At 57.0% G+C, this 14,437-nt stretch overlaps 1 protein-coding gene across 8 annotated transcripts in view; it reads left to right on the top strand.

The window, feature by feature from the left end:
* The window catches only part of ZNF385C (zinc finger protein 385C), a 57,875-nt gene that overhangs the window by 33,741 nt on the left and 9,697 nt on the right, over window positions 1–14,437 (top strand). For 2 of the 8 annotated variants that reach the window (XM_059048247.2, XM_059048245.2), the window contains exons 1-3: window positions 7,872–8,567; window positions 9,982–10,369; window positions 13,112–13,260. The exons of 1 other annotated variant lie outside the window; for it this stretch is intronic. In XM_059048247.2, coding sequence (XP_058904230.2) covers window positions 8,025–8,567; window positions 9,982–10,369; window positions 13,112–13,260 — 1,080 coding nt within the window. In that variant the 5' untranslated portion in view covers window positions 7,872–8,024. Of the gene's footprint in view, window positions 1–3,112; window positions 3,499–7,871; window positions 8,568–9,981; window positions 10,370–13,111; window positions 13,261–14,437 lie in introns of those variants that run through there. 5 more of the 8 variants (XM_059048250.2, XM_059048248.2, XM_067022189.1 and 2 more) reach the window with 4 other exon arrangements.

The raw sequence follows: 14,437 nt of genomic DNA, 5'->3' as shown, positions 1-14,437 counted from the left end.
GAGAATGCTCTTGGGTGAGTGCTGAGGACGCCTGAGCTGGGGGGTTGGGGTGGGGGCTTCGAGCCGAGGGTGGGCCTCTGCCCTCTCCCCTGCCGTCTCCTTTTCCTCCTGTTGTCGGCCCCCCCAGAGTCATCTGTTCAGAGGCTCCAGTAGCCAGCTGACTCTTGGTACCTTTTCCCAAGTTCAAGGATGGGCAGGGGGGGCCCCCACTCTGGCGGGAGCAAAGGTGGGGCAGGGGTGGCAGGAATGGTCTGGAATCTGGAGGTCCAGCCTGCAGGAACAAGGCTGCTGCACTTTGGGGCAGGTGTGCGTCATCCGAGGAGCCTGCTACAAAGGTTCCTTGTATCAAATCATACCTTCAACTGCCTCTAAGGGGCTGCCTGGAGGAGCAGGGGTGGGGGGTTAGAGGCAGTTGTTAATGCAGCAGAGAAGGAGAGAGCCAGGCGCCCGCTGAGGTCCAGCCACAGCGCTGGGGTCAACTGTCAATGCCTCCCCGGGCTTTGTTCGTGGTCTCCTGGCTTACCTCCCCACACAGGGGTTGCCTGGTCCTTTTTGAGGGAAACAGCCATTACCCTTTAAGGATTTGGGGGATCCCCTTCCACAAGGGCAAGGGCTGGAGGCCCTGGTGCTGGGAGCAGAGTTCCTCTTGTGACTGGGCTTGGGGGTCTTCCTCAGGTGCAGGGAGGGCGGGAGTCTGGAACATCAACGCCTCCAGTGCTGGCCAGCCCAGGGTGGGTTGGGGGCGCTGGAGGATGTGGGGAGGAATCCTAATCCTAGAGGGGAGTGAGCAAGCTGGGGTCTTGGTTCAACCTCTCATTCCCTGCCTTTGGCTCCCTCTCCCTCCTGGACTCCCTTTCTTCACAGAGTTTTGGTTTTATTTGTGATAGAAACGGCAACTTTACTATTTGAGGGTGTGTGTGTGTGTGTGTGTGTGTGTGTGTGTGTGTGTGTGTGTGTGTGTGTGTGTGTGTGTGTGTGTGTGTGTGTGTGTGTGTGTGTGTGTGTGTGTGTGTGTGTGTGTGTGTGTGTGTGTGTGTGTGTGTGTGTGTGTGCGCGCGCGCGCACGCACGCCTTGGGGAGGACCTTACCATCTGCCCCTATGACTAGGCGGGGGTGGGAGGGGGACTCTGGGTTTGGCTCCATGAGCTTGTGTGTATGTCAGATGCATTTAATTTTGTTAATTTTGTAAGGGGTGTGTGTATTTCTGTATATGCATCTTTGTGTACGTGCACCTCTCTTTGTGATGTTGTGTGCCACTGCATGCCTGTTGTTCTGTATTGTCTGTATGTGCATCTGTAGGGGTCTGCGTGTCCTCGTGTGTCTGTCCCTCTGGGTATATATGATCTGAGTGTGTCTGTTGCTCTTGCCTGTCTGTGTGTTCATGCATGCTCATGCGTGGCCTCTGTGCCCGCCCCTTGGCCAGCAGGGGTATCTGTGTGTCTCTGCGTGGGTACCACCTCCGTATGTACACACATCAGTGTGCATAGACGGTCTCACCATGGGGAGATGTGTGTGTGTGCCTTGGTGTCTGTCCCTGTCACTATCTGTGTGGATGCCTGTGGACCTCAGGGTGTGTGGCCCTGTGCTCTTTCGTGTGTATCTTTCCCAGTGATGGCAAAACAGCAGGACATAGTTTCCCCGGATTCTCTCCCTTGGATGGTAGGCAGGGTGATGTTATTTCATGAGGCACCTGCTCTGCACCCCTGCCCTAGTCTCTGTTGGACCCCTGGGGGTGGCCTTTTCTCCGTCACTTCGTCTGGTTTATTCCTGTTTGATCAGAGTAGCAACCCACCCTCTTGAGGCAGCCATCCAATGGGCCCTGGGTCTTGGCTATGGACCCCTGGCCAGGGGTGGCGAGGGACTGCTCTGAGACACTTAGCCAGGGTGGCTGTTCTGTTGCAAGATGCTACCCGAGAAGACCCCCCAACACACACCTGACCGTTTTTTGGGGTGCAGAATTCTAGACCCGTCAGGCTGTGTGGTGCCATCCTGGGACAGGGGTGGGGGCTGCAGTGTCTCCCTTCATCTGAGTGTACCCACAAGCCAAGTGGCCATACGTGTGTGTGCATGTGCCATGACTCGTGCGCCATCCCAGCGGCCCTGGGGGCCAGGGCTCACAGTGAATGTCAGAGGCAGGTGGTGGGCGGCTCAGAGCAGCGCTGCGTGAAGGGGGTTGCGGGGAGCTCCCAGCAACCACTGGAGAGGCCCTAACCTCAACGTCTGCCTTAGGCCTTGAGTGGGAGAAGAGTGTACCCAGTTGTGCGGGGGCTGGAAGGCATTTCCTGGTGACTTTGTGCTGACCGGAAGGGGAGACTGGGTCACCAAGTGCCCTGCACCCGCTGTGCAAACGGCCTCCACACCCAGCATCTCATTTGGTCCTCAGACCCATTCCTGTGCTGCCCCTTCCTCCTTACCCGGCTGTAATTCCCACTTCACAGGTGAGGAAACTGAGGCTAAGTGCTGGGCTGCCAAAGCCTCAGAGTTTGATGCTGTTACTGGAGCTCCACTGCAGGCCTCCAGGTCTAGGAGGGTGGGGTACCACCCACATTCCTCCTGCAGGGAAACCCACACAGGGGTGAGGGTCTCCTGGGCGTCTGAGGGTTCTAGGAAGAGGTCACTCCTCCCACCCACCCCATTTCTGTCATCCCTATTACAAATAACTCATTAGATTAAAACACTGATTTCCCAGGAATTCCCTGGTGGTCCAGCAGTTAAGACTCTGCGCTCTCATTGCTGAGGGCCCGGGTTCAATCCCTGGTCGGGGAACTAAGATCCCACATGATTTTCTAGCTCACTCACCTCCTGAGGTTCCCCACAAGGCTGGAAGGTCAAAATTCCCAGCATTCACTGTAGAGCTTCCATACCTCTGTTCTACCTTGAGCTTTGAGAATCTGCACTCGACTTTGAACTTCACGATGGTTCCCGATGGCTCTGCCATTCCCACTGCTGAAGTGCCCTTTGCCTGGTAAAATCTCACTGACCCTTTTGTGAAACCTAATTGCCTCTCCAGGCTGATGACCTTCAGCTGACCGCCTGCTCCTCTGTGATCCCAAAGCATTTTGTTCATCACTCTCTCTCGGGGCACTTGCCAGAGTGTAGCCTCCCTAGCGCTCCGCCTGTTTGGCTCTCACCAGCCAGCTCTCACCCGTGAGCTCCTCTAGGAACCCACGGATACCTGTGGTGAATGAATGACCACTGTCCCTCCCGCTGGCGGGGAGCATCCTTCCTGCGGTCTAACCTGAGTTGCTCCTGCTGCAGCGCACGCGGTGGGGAGGGTGAGAGCGACGCCGGGCTAAGGGTGCGCCGGGCCAGATAGGCGGCAGGTGGGAGCGGCCGGCCGAGCCCCGGGGGCGCCGCCGCCCTGCCCACGACCCCGGCCCGCGCCGCCGATGGCGCCTTTTCGCCCCGGTTACCGCTAGTGGCTGCTGTCGCTCAGTGGAGCCCAAGGAGACCGCGGCCAGAGCGTCCACCGCACAAGATGGTGGCTCCCGAGACTCCGTGAGTGCGTGCGTGCGGGGGCCGGGGAGGGAGCCGGGCGGGGCGCCCCTGGGCGCCCCCTCCAGGAACCTCCAGGCAGGGGGCGGCCACGGGGTCTGGGGGTCCTGCGGGAGAGGCGGCACGGCGCGGGCGGCACCCATCGGAGAGCTCCTGCACCACGCGCCCCCCAGAGGAAGTTCCCCAGCCCTCCGCATCCAGGCCCCGGGAGGATGGGTCAGGGGTGTGCAGGGAGCCCCTACCTCACCGGGCTGCCAGGGGAGGGGGCTTCTGCCCCTACTCTGCCGGGAGCGTGGACTCCTCTTGATGAGGTCCCGAAAGTAGGAGACCCAGAGAAGCCTGGGAAGGGGACTGGGGACCCCCATCCTGGGGCCATATAGACACTGTTTGAGGCTTACGTGCAGGGGTGGAGTGGGGACCACCGGCCAACACACATCGCCCCAGGGGCCCCTCAAGAGTCACGTCTTACATCCCGCACCACCCAGCCCGGTTCCCTCAAGTTGAGGTAGGAGAATGTCAATGGCTTTTTTGCCTGGTCTTTTAGAGCTCTGTTCAGTAGAACTTTCTGGGATGATGTATATGTTCTCTGTCTGGGCCGTCTAGTACAATAGCCACTAGCCACACATGGTTATTGAGAACTTGAAGTCTGGCTCGTGCTGCTGAGGAACTGAATTTTTTTAAATTTAAAATGCTGGGGAATACCAAGGCAGTCCAGTGGTTAGTACTCTGCGCTTCCACTGCCGAGGGCATGGGTTCGATCCCTGGTCGGGGAACTAAGATCCCTGCAAGCCACGTGGTGCGACCATGAAAAAAAAAATTAAAATTCTGATTAATTTTAAACAGCCACATGTGGCTGGTGGCTACCCTATTGGACAGTACAGTTTCAGAATCTCCGTCTTCCCGGGCCTCCTCCCTCCCTACTCTTTTGTTCTTTTCTCAAAAACCCAGAAGGGTGTCACCTTGACTTTGCACCTCCTCTCCATTCTAAGACCCTTTGGGTGGTGGGCTGGACAGAGTCACAGAATCACGGGACCTCAGGAGGAAAGGATGTCAAAGGCAGCTGTTTTAGCCACCCAAAAGGTGCCCAGGGGCCCATTCCATTGCTCTCTCTGCCTGAGAGCTTGTGCTTCCTGACTCATTTACTCCTCAAATTTTGTGGAGCACCTGCTGGGGGCCAGCCGTGGTTCCCTTCTCTGGAGTCCAAAAAGGAACAAGTAAATTACCTTACCTGCCCCTCAGGGAATTTTCCGGGGGCGGGGGGCGGACAGCAAGAGTGCAGGCAATAGAACTACACAGAAATAAGCAGATCTGTAAATTTTGGGGAGTGCGCTGGAGGGAACAAACAGGGGGTAGTGACAGAAAATAAGGGGACTTGCTGGGGAAGGATAATTAGAGAAGCCTCCCCTGAAGAGGTCATTATGCTAAGACCAGAGGGAAAGTGGACTAGGCAAAGTGTTGGGAGGGAGGGTGGGAACAGTCCGGAAGAAGGCGCAGCATGTGCAAAGGTTCTGGGGCTGGGACTCTGGCACTCTGGAGGAACTGAGAGAAGGCCAGTGTAGCTGGAAGGGGAGGGAGGCACAAGTGGCTCCCAGAGAGGTCAGCAGCGCCTGGGCATTTGGTAGATCTTGAAAGGGATTCTGGCGCTGGCCTCAGAGCAATGGGCAGTCGTGGAGGGATATTAAGCTGTATGTTTTAAAAAGCCCCCCTCTGGCTACTGAGAGTCTCTGACCCCAGAGAGGGGTAAGAGTGGAGACCCAGAGTGCCATCGGGAAGCAACTGCCATAGTCCAAGCAAGAGATCATGGTGGCGTGGACAAGGATGGTGGCGGTGGCATGGGGAGAAGGGATGAGTTAGAGGTAGATCGTAGAGGTGGAATCAACAGGACCTGTGGACAGACCAGGTCCTGATCCGGAAGAGAGTGGAGGCTGGATGGGCAGTTTTCCAGCCAGAGCAGCTGGGTGGGAGAAAGGGCCATTTTCCTGAGCTGGGCAGCCTGGGAGAGGAGCATATTTTGTAGGATCAGGTACAGGAGACATCTGTTTAGAAAAGCCAGGAAGGCAGTTGGATGGAAAGGTGTGGTGCCCAGAGGAGTGTCCTGTAGAGATGGTTCTGAACTCTTTGGACAGTTTGAGATAGGGAAGAAGAGGATGAGATGACATCAGAGGAGTGGCTGACGGGAGCAAGGAAAACCAGGGGATATGGTGTCCTGGAAGGCAAGAGAAAAGTGTGTTTCAGGAGGGTGTGATGAGCAGTACCAACTGCCACTCAGAGTCCAGGGGAAGAGGACCAGCAAGGTTCACCCACTTCTGGCAACATGGAGTGCTTCTCCTTATACTGAATGGGCTGCCCGTGGAATTCTACTCATCTGCCCTTACTCTACCTACCTACTAAGTGCCAGGTTCCACACGGGGTGCTGGGTATAATATCAGGTGGGCAAGACAGTGACTGCTTTCTCAGAGTTTAGAGTCAGCTAAACCAACAGCCTCAGAAACAGGAAGTTGTTGGGACTTCCCTGGTGGTCTAGTGGTTGGGACTTCACCTTCCAATTCCGGGGGTGCAGGTTCGATCTCTGGTCAGGGGAGCTGGGATCCCGCATGCCTCTCAGCCAAAAAACCAAAACAGAAGCAATACTATAACAAGTTCAGTGAAGACTTTGAAAATAGTCCACATCAAAAGAAATCTTAAAAAAAAAAAACAAAAAAACAGGAAGTTGTTTCATATAGCCAAAATAATCCTTTCGTTCTTTTAAACAACCAGATTTTGCTGAGAGCCATCTGCGTGCCTGGTCCTGTACAGGCACTCAGAGGTACAAAAATGAACAAATGTGATCTTGACCTTCCAGGAACCAAGTACAGAGATACATAGAGCATCCCTGCGTTCACCATATTGTGTTACAAAGACTCATACACGGGGAATTATGGGACAATAGAGGACAGGTACCAGCCCAGGTTGGGGGGAATCAGGGTGGCAGAGGGGATGCCTGAGCTGTTCTCCAGGAATGAATGGGAAATAGCCAGGGAAAGAGGAGGGATAGGGAGTTCCAGGCACAGGGGATGGAGGCAGGAGCAAAAATAACAGTAATGTGTGTGGGGCATGGTAAGCCTTTGGAGCTGGCTGAGAAGACAGGAGTGTGGGGGCTCTGGAGGTGTCCAGAGGCTGGGGGGGGGGGGTCTCGCTGGCTCATGGTGAGGTATGTAGACTTAGGCAATGGGACACCACCAAAGAGGCGGAAGCAGGGCAGTGACACAGTGGGATCTGTGTGTGGCCTTGCTGTCTGGCTGTTACGTGAGGTATGAATGTGGGGGAACAAAGGCAGAGGCGGAAGCCACTGCGTAATCCAGGTGAGACGGTGCAGGCCGGGGTCTCAGCATGGCCTGTGGAGTCAGGGAGACTTGGGTTCTAATTCCACCTCAGCCACTTACTGCTTGGCAAACTTTGGGCAAGTCACTTAAAGCTCCCGAGCTTCAGTTTCCTCCTGTCCAAAGTGAGGATGATACCATCCTCAGAGAGTACTTGCAAGAGTCATCTTGGTCTCCTGATGGAGTCACCGCAGTCCTTAGCACAGGGCCTGAGTCAGTTCGCACTAGGTAAATGGTAGGTAAATGGTAGTTACCTTACCGCTGTTGTTATCAGTAAACATGGAGAGGAGGGGCAGGTGTGAGAGATAATGAGGAAGCAGAGGTGGCAGGTCTTGGCCATCGACTGAACGTGGCCGTGGGGTCCTGAACTCCTCGCCTTGCACCTGGGGTGGTGGTGAAGTGAGGGAGGTAGAGGCAACCAGCTGGCTGCCTTTAGTCTGGAACCCAGCCCCCGCTTCTGGGCTACCCTTCCCAGAACCACACAACTGGTGTGTGTGTGTGAGTGTGCCCATGCGTGTGTTTAGGGAAGGGAGCTCCAGAGAAAACAAATCCCATTCCTCAGTCCTGTGGCTCTGGGAGCTCAGCTTCATGCTAACTTCCTTCTGATGACACAAATGACTGGCCCGATGGCACCAGTTATCCTTTGGGCGAGGAGCCAGGATTCAGCCTCGAGTTATTCGTGAGCCCTGAGAACCACTGTCTGTCTCGGGATTATAAAATGTGGTTGCATTGATGGTGCTAGTCTTGACATGCTTCAGCAGTCAAAGTAATCGATGCCTTGTCCTGGATAGGAGACCCTTAGAGGGGGCTGGAGCCCCCATACCTCTACCCACTTTGGATAACGCTTTATGGCCCACTCCCAGTAGCCCTTCCCCATTGGGTCCAGTCCACCCCTCGCCTGGGGAGTCCTTTGTGGGCAGTGTGAACCCCCAGTGGACGCCTAACACCTCTCCCTTGTCTCTTTCACCTCCAGTCTCCCACCAGCAGAGTGGAAATAAACTTTCCGGGCTAAGTTAGATGGATGGTCCCCGTTAGCCTGGCGGGCTGCCCCCCTCCTGCCTCCCCACCGACTCCCCTTGTCAAAGGAGGTGCTTCGGTGTGCGGGGCAGGCTGGGGGGGGGGCAAGCGCATTTGGGTGGGGGTTGGAGGCGCCCTGCCCCTCGAGCAGGAATGGTGCCCCCGGGGAAGAAACCAGCCGGAGAGGCTTCCAACTCCAATAAGAAGTGCAAGCGTTACTTCAACGAGCACTGGAAAGAGGAGTTCACCTGGCTGGACTTTGACTACGAGCGGAAGCTGATGTTTTGCCTGGAGTGCCGCCAGGCCCTGGTACGGAACAAGCACGGCAAAGCGGAGAACGCCTTCACTGTGGGCACCGACAACTTCCAGCGCCACGCCCTGCTGCGCCACGTGACCTCGGGGGCCCACCGCCAGGCTCTGGCCGTCAACCGGGGCCGGCCCACTTTTGAGGGCCAGGCTGAGGGTGGAGGGACCTGTCCGGGCCTGGCAACCACCCCCAGCTTCGGGGGTGTCAAGGTGGAAGCGAACCCGGCCAAGGTGGCCGTGCTGACCACGGTGTACTGCATGGCCAAGGAGGACGTGCCTGATGACCGCTGCTCTGCCCTGCTCGAGCTGCAGAGGTTCAACCTGTGTCAGGCGCTGTCGGGCATGGAGCACGGCGATTATTACAGTCCCAGCAGGGTGAGGGACATGCAGGTGGGTGGCAGCCAGGGCTGTGGGGGAGGGATTGAGGAGGGAGAACATTGAGCCATCTGGGCATGGCACCAGCATGCCAGGCCCCCGGGCAGCGGCCAAAGCACTTCATTCACACCTTTGCCCACGAGAGCCTTCACTGAGGGCGTACTAGGTGCCAGGCCCCTGGCCAGCTCCTGGGTGCCCAACAGTGAAGAGGCCGGACCAGGCCCTGCCCTCAGGGGCTCAGGTCCGCTCCCCTCACTACCTAGGTCAGAGGTTGCAAACTGGTGGCCTGGGAGCTTGAGTGGCCCACAGATGTGTTTTGGCGGTTTTCACAGTGTGGTTTGTTTTTTTTTGTTTTTGGGGGGTTTTTTTTGCGGTACGCAAGCCTCTCACTGCTGTGGCCTCTCCTGTTACGAAGCACAGGCTCCGGACGCGCAGGCTCAGAGGCCCAGGGCCCAGCCTCTCCGCGGCATGTGGGATCTTCCCGGACCGGGGCACGAACCCGTGTTCCCTGCATTGGCAGGCAGACTCTCAATCACTGCGCCACCAGGGAAGCCCTTTCACAGTGTTTTTAAGGAAACTTAAATTAGTCTCCAAGATAAGCAAAAACAAAACCAACAAAAAAACCAAGAGATTACATATTAAAATGGGGATTTGTGACTTCTACTGAAAAGCTAGGTCCTGTGCAGTCAGGGCATGAAGTTCTGGAGTTGGAGAGCAGGGCATGGGCTTCCCCATTCCCTTTGGTTTATCCCTGGCCCACTTCAAGGTCAATATCACCCATGTGGCCCCTGGGGGCATGCATATTGCAGCTCTGTCCTACGCACTGGCTGTATGAGTCCTGGGGGCTGGTAAGCGGGTGGGGGATTTGGATCTCATCCCCCAGAGAGATGATAAACAGCACACAGCTGGGGCCCTGTGTAACTGGTAGGGAGTCAACGTGTCTATCAGTTAATCCCTGAGCAGCACAGCAGAGGGAGACCCCCAGGAATAAGGCTGACAGGGGCAATGCTGTAGAAAAACACACACACAAAAAACGCTGTAGAATCTTTATGGTTCCTAAAGCATTTTTACACTTAGAAGTACAACACAAATTTACATCGATGGGAATTCCCTGGCGGTCCAGTGGTTAGGACTCTGCACTTTCACTGATGAGGGCCGGGGTTCAGTCCCTGGTCAGGGCACTAAGATATGAGTCATAACAACCTTTTGAGGAGCTTGGGGGCAGGTATTAGCCCTGGTTTTAGAGCTGAGGAAACAGAGGTGAACAGTGAGGTGAAATGATTTGCCCAAGGTCACACAGTCAGTAAGTGGCAAAGCTAGGATTAGTCCGACCCCAGGCCTGTGCTCTATCACCCCACCCTGCCTGCCTCCCCTTCTCAGGACAAGCCTAACTCTGTCCTCCCTCCCTTTCTTTCCCTGGCTGTCCCAGGTGGCCATTGCCAGTGTCTTGCACACAGAGGCCTGCCAACGCCTGAAGGCATCCCCGTATGTGGGCCTGGTGTTGGACGAGACCAGGGACTGGCCTGAGTCCCACAATCTGGCCTTGTTTGCCACTTCGGTGTCCCCCTGCGATGGCCAGCCTGCCACCACCTTCCTGGGCAGTGTGGAGCTACAGGAAGGCGAGGCCACCGCTGGCCAACTCCTGGACGTTCTGCAGGCTTTCGGCGTGTCTGCATCCAAGCTGGCCTGGCTCAGCTCAAGCCTCCCCAGTGACCGCCTGGGGAGCGTGGGCCCGCAGCTCCAGGCCGCCTGCCCACTGCTCATGGAGCTACACTGCCTCCCCGGCCGGACAGATCCCAAGCCCCCTGCCTACCTAGGTGAATATGAAAGTGTGCTGGATGCCCTATTCCGCCTCCACAGTGGCCCCAGTTCCCACGTGGTCCCTGAGCTCCGGGCGGCACTGGACCTTGCAGCTATTGACTTGGCAGGACCACGGCCAGTGCCCTGGGCCTCCCTGCTGCCTGTGGTGGAAGCAGTGGCTGAGGCTTGGCCTTGCCTGGTGCCCACACTGGAGGCCTCTGCCCCAGCCTCACCTACAACCAGGGCACTGGCCCTCGCCCTGCGCCAGTTCACCTTTGTGGCCTTCACCCACCTCCTGCTCGATGCTCTGCCGTCCGTGCAGAAGCTCGCCCTTGTCCTGCAGCCAGAAGAGCCGGACTTGGCCTTGCTGCAGCCGCTGGTGACGGCAGCTGCAGCCTCCTTCCAAGCGCAGCGCAGCTCAGGTGGGGTGCGTCTCCAGGGCTTCCTGCAGGAACTGGCAACCTCCAGCCCTGACTTGGGCCGTGGCCGCTGCACGTACCGCGGTGTGGAGCTGGTGGGCTACTCCGAGGCTGCGGTCCAGGGCTTGGAGCGGCTGCGGGGTGCCTTCCTGGACTCCATGCGGAGAGGGCTGCGGGACTCCTACCCCGGGCCCTCGCTGGACGCCGTGGCCGCCTTGGCGGCGATCTTCGACCCCCGCCGCTACCCGCAGGCTCCCGAGGAGCTGGGCGCGCACGGCGAGGGGGCGCTGCGCGTCCTGTTGCGCGCCTTCGCCCCCGCCGTGGTGCGCCAGCGGGCGCTGGGCGACTTCGCGCTCTTCAAGCGCGTGGTGTGCAGCCTGGGGCGGCTGGGCCCGCGGGCCCTGTGCGCCAAGCTGGCGTGCGCGCGCTCTGAACTGCACGAGCTCTTCCCCGACTTCGCCGCCCTCGCCTCCCTGGCCTTGGCGCTGCCCGCGGGCGCCGGCCTCCTGGACAAGGTCGGCCGCAGCCGGGAGCTGCGGTGGTGGGGGCCGGGCGGGGCGGGGGAAGGCCGGGGTGGCCCCGCGGTGAAGATAGCGGTGGATGGGCCGCCGCTGCACGAGTTTGACTTTGCGCTGGCGGTGGAGTTCCTAGAGAGTGGGTGGGGCGAGGGGCTCCTGGGCTCGCAGCTCACGTGAGGGCGGCCTCCTCTCCTCTGTCCAGCTAGCCCGGGGCCCTAGGCTTTCTAAGGGCCAAGCCGGACTTGACTGTGCTGCACCCAAGCTGACCTCCTAGCTGTGGCCTCCCACCCACCTTCCCCATGCTTCCTCCGCTCCACGCTGAGTACTAACCCAGCCCCGTGGGCTGTGGAGGAGGGGCTGGATCGGGGTGGGGGGCGGGGCTCGGGCCAATGGGCAGAGGTGCTAGGGTCTGGGGCACCCTAAATATCACTCCTGACCCTTCCAGAGTTTGGTGAGAGTAGCTCACCCCTTTCCTTCTGAACTCAGCCCAAGTTTTGGTTCTAGAAAAGTTGAGGGGCTATTGGTTGGAGGGAGGAAGACCGGGTCTGCGCAATTCAGGGGTTGAAGGAGAGGAGACTGCGTCCTTGACTGTTGGCCCCCACTTCTAGCAACATCTCTTCAGATGTGACTGGAGAGCAGATGACCACCTTTGTTTTTGACACACAGCACAGCACCCTCTCTGTGCACAAGCTAACAGTTAAAGGGAAGTGGTGGTGCCCTCCTCACCAGTAGCCTCAGCTTCCTGAGGCTTTTCTGTATATGGCTGTGTATATCGATATACACATCTATAAATGTAAAATAAATCTATCCTATCTTTCACAGTGTTAATACATGAAATCTAAAAGGACTTCTTTTGGTTTTGTAATGACAGGGTCCAAAAAAGTCCCAGGTGGACTAAATTTATTTCTAATTTTTTCCTTCCTCAAAGTCTGGTTGCTCTCTAAGTTCCTAGCCTTCCCCTGCCCTTGCGTCAGACTTTTTTTTTTTTTTTTTCCACGCCGGGATTTTAGATTTTAGTTCCTCCACCAAGGATTGAACCCGGGCCCTTGGCGCAGAGTCCTAACCACCGGACTGCCAGGGAATTCCCAACAGATTTTTTTTTTTCTTGCCCACTGCTTGGCTTGTGGGATCTCAGTTACCTGACCAGGGATTGAACCCGGGCCCCTGCCTCAGACCTTTGAGACCAAAGACTGTAAAACCACAGTGCTGGACTGGCTGACTCCTAGGGACAGCCTCAGGCCCAACGCAGGGATGTCGGAGGGCTTTTTGCCACCTGAAGGAAGCAGCTGGGGCCTCACCAGAGCTGGGAACACATCCTTTCAGATTCCAGTGGGTTTCCTATCCCCTCTGTCAGCCCTTGCTGTGAACCATGTGGGGATCTGGACAGGGTAGGTAGTGAGAGGGGAGAGGGCTGGCCTCTCCCCAGGCCTCCTGGGTTTGGGTTTAATTTGCAATAAAGTGGAAACCCAGTGCATTGTGCAGTCTCCGTGGTGGTGTGTGTGTCAAGGGCCTGACTCCCTTGGCCTGACTCCCCTCTGGGCTTCATTTAGGTCGTTATGCTGCCCCTATGGGTGGGGTGGTGGTCATCCTTCTGGGCTGGCAGCCTGGAACTGTGGACTCCTCCCCAGTTGTGGAGAGGAGAGGCACAGAAATGCACTGTCATCGCCCTGGACTCGGCCAGTGCTACTCTGTGAACAGGGAGACAGGGGCTTCTGTTCTCTCTCTACACCCAAGAAGCCCATCAGCCCCTTGTTCTGGCTGCAGAGGGAGGAGGGAGCCCCATGGCTCCCCGTTTCAGACCCTGCCCTTCTTCCTCCTGCAGCAGGCCCGGCCTCCAGCACCCCCAGCCCCCTGCTGGCCTCCCTGCCCCTGCCCGCCAGGCCTCTGCAGCCCCCGCTGGACTTCAAGCACTTGCTCGCCTTCCACTTCAATGGCGCCACCCCGCTCAGTCTCTTCCCCAACTTCAGCACGGTACGGGCTGGGCTGGTGGGTGGGGGGCATGCAGCTGAGCGTGGGGGTGGAGGGGAAGGGGGGCTGCAAGGGCCCAGCTCTCAGAAGCTGGTCACCAGAGTGACCAAGTGCTCCTGAAATGGGGCCCAGCTCCCACTTAGGCCAGGGATCCAGGATAGTATCACTCCCTCCCCCAGCAACTACTGCTGGGCCCCGGGGGGCCTGTGAGCTGCAGGTTTCACTTGAGTTTCTCTATAGGGATGTCTGTGTGCACTTGGGGTGTGCCTTTCTGTTTCAGTTTGTCTCTATAGGACTTTGTTGTTCGTGGGTGTGAGTTTGTGCGTGTGTGTTTATAAACTCTTTGTGCCTGGAGTTGTCTGTAATTAGTGTATGTGCCTGTGTACCGGAGAGTTTTTTTGTGTCTTTGTGTCGACTGTGTATGTGTTTGGTGTGTGTCTGGCCTCTGAGTGTGTGTTTTTCGTGGTCTGGGTGACTGTAAGTTTGTGGATGTGTGCCGTTGGGCACGCCAGTGTGTATCTTTCTACTTGTCTCTGGAATTTGTAACGGCCTGTAAGCTTCTGCGCGGTGTGTCTGCCTACTAGTCTGTATACACGGAAACATGTATTTCCATGTGTGTAACTATGAAATTTACTCCACCACATGAGCTATAAGGTACGTCCCCTTTTTAAAAACATTTGGAAAATCAAATATAATCATCGATGAGCACCACCCCATCCTGACAAGATGGTCGGAAATTCCGTCTCCGTCACCCGTAGGAGCTCCTTCCTTCCCACCCTCCAGGGTTGTGCAAACGTCCTAAGGAGCCTGAGACATTTGGGGAGGGTCCTGTGGTCTTTGGTCCCTGCTGTCACTTGCCGACATGCTCACTGTTCAGACACATAATCCCTAAGAGGGGGGTCAACCCGCTCTCGTCCTCCTACTGGGGGCCCTGCAGGCCACTCTCCTCTGAAGTCCTGTCCTCCGCACACCCCCTCCCTGGGTGCTGTGGGAGTTAGAGCCTCTTTCTCGTCTCAGGGAAGTTTCTCTCGGAGTTTCTGTTCTCCTCTGTCAGGAAGGTTTGGAAAGTTCCTCTTGACAAGCAAGCCCAGACAGCTTCTGCTTTGGGTCCAACAACCTAGCCCCTGAGGAAAGGGAACATAAAAGCTTGGTTTGATAGAAGAAAAAAAAATGTATTTAA

This window comes from Kogia breviceps, chromosome 19, assembly GCF_026419965.1.
Source record: "Kogia breviceps isolate mKogBre1 chromosome 19, mKogBre1 haplotype 1, whole genome shotgun sequence".
In the NCBI taxonomy this organism is placed as follows: domain Eukaryota; kingdom Metazoa; phylum Chordata; class Mammalia; order Artiodactyla; family Physeteridae; genus Kogia; species Kogia breviceps.
The sequence above is the reverse complement of the archived record's forward strand: the minus strand, read 5'-3'. Positions and strand labels throughout refer to the sequence as shown.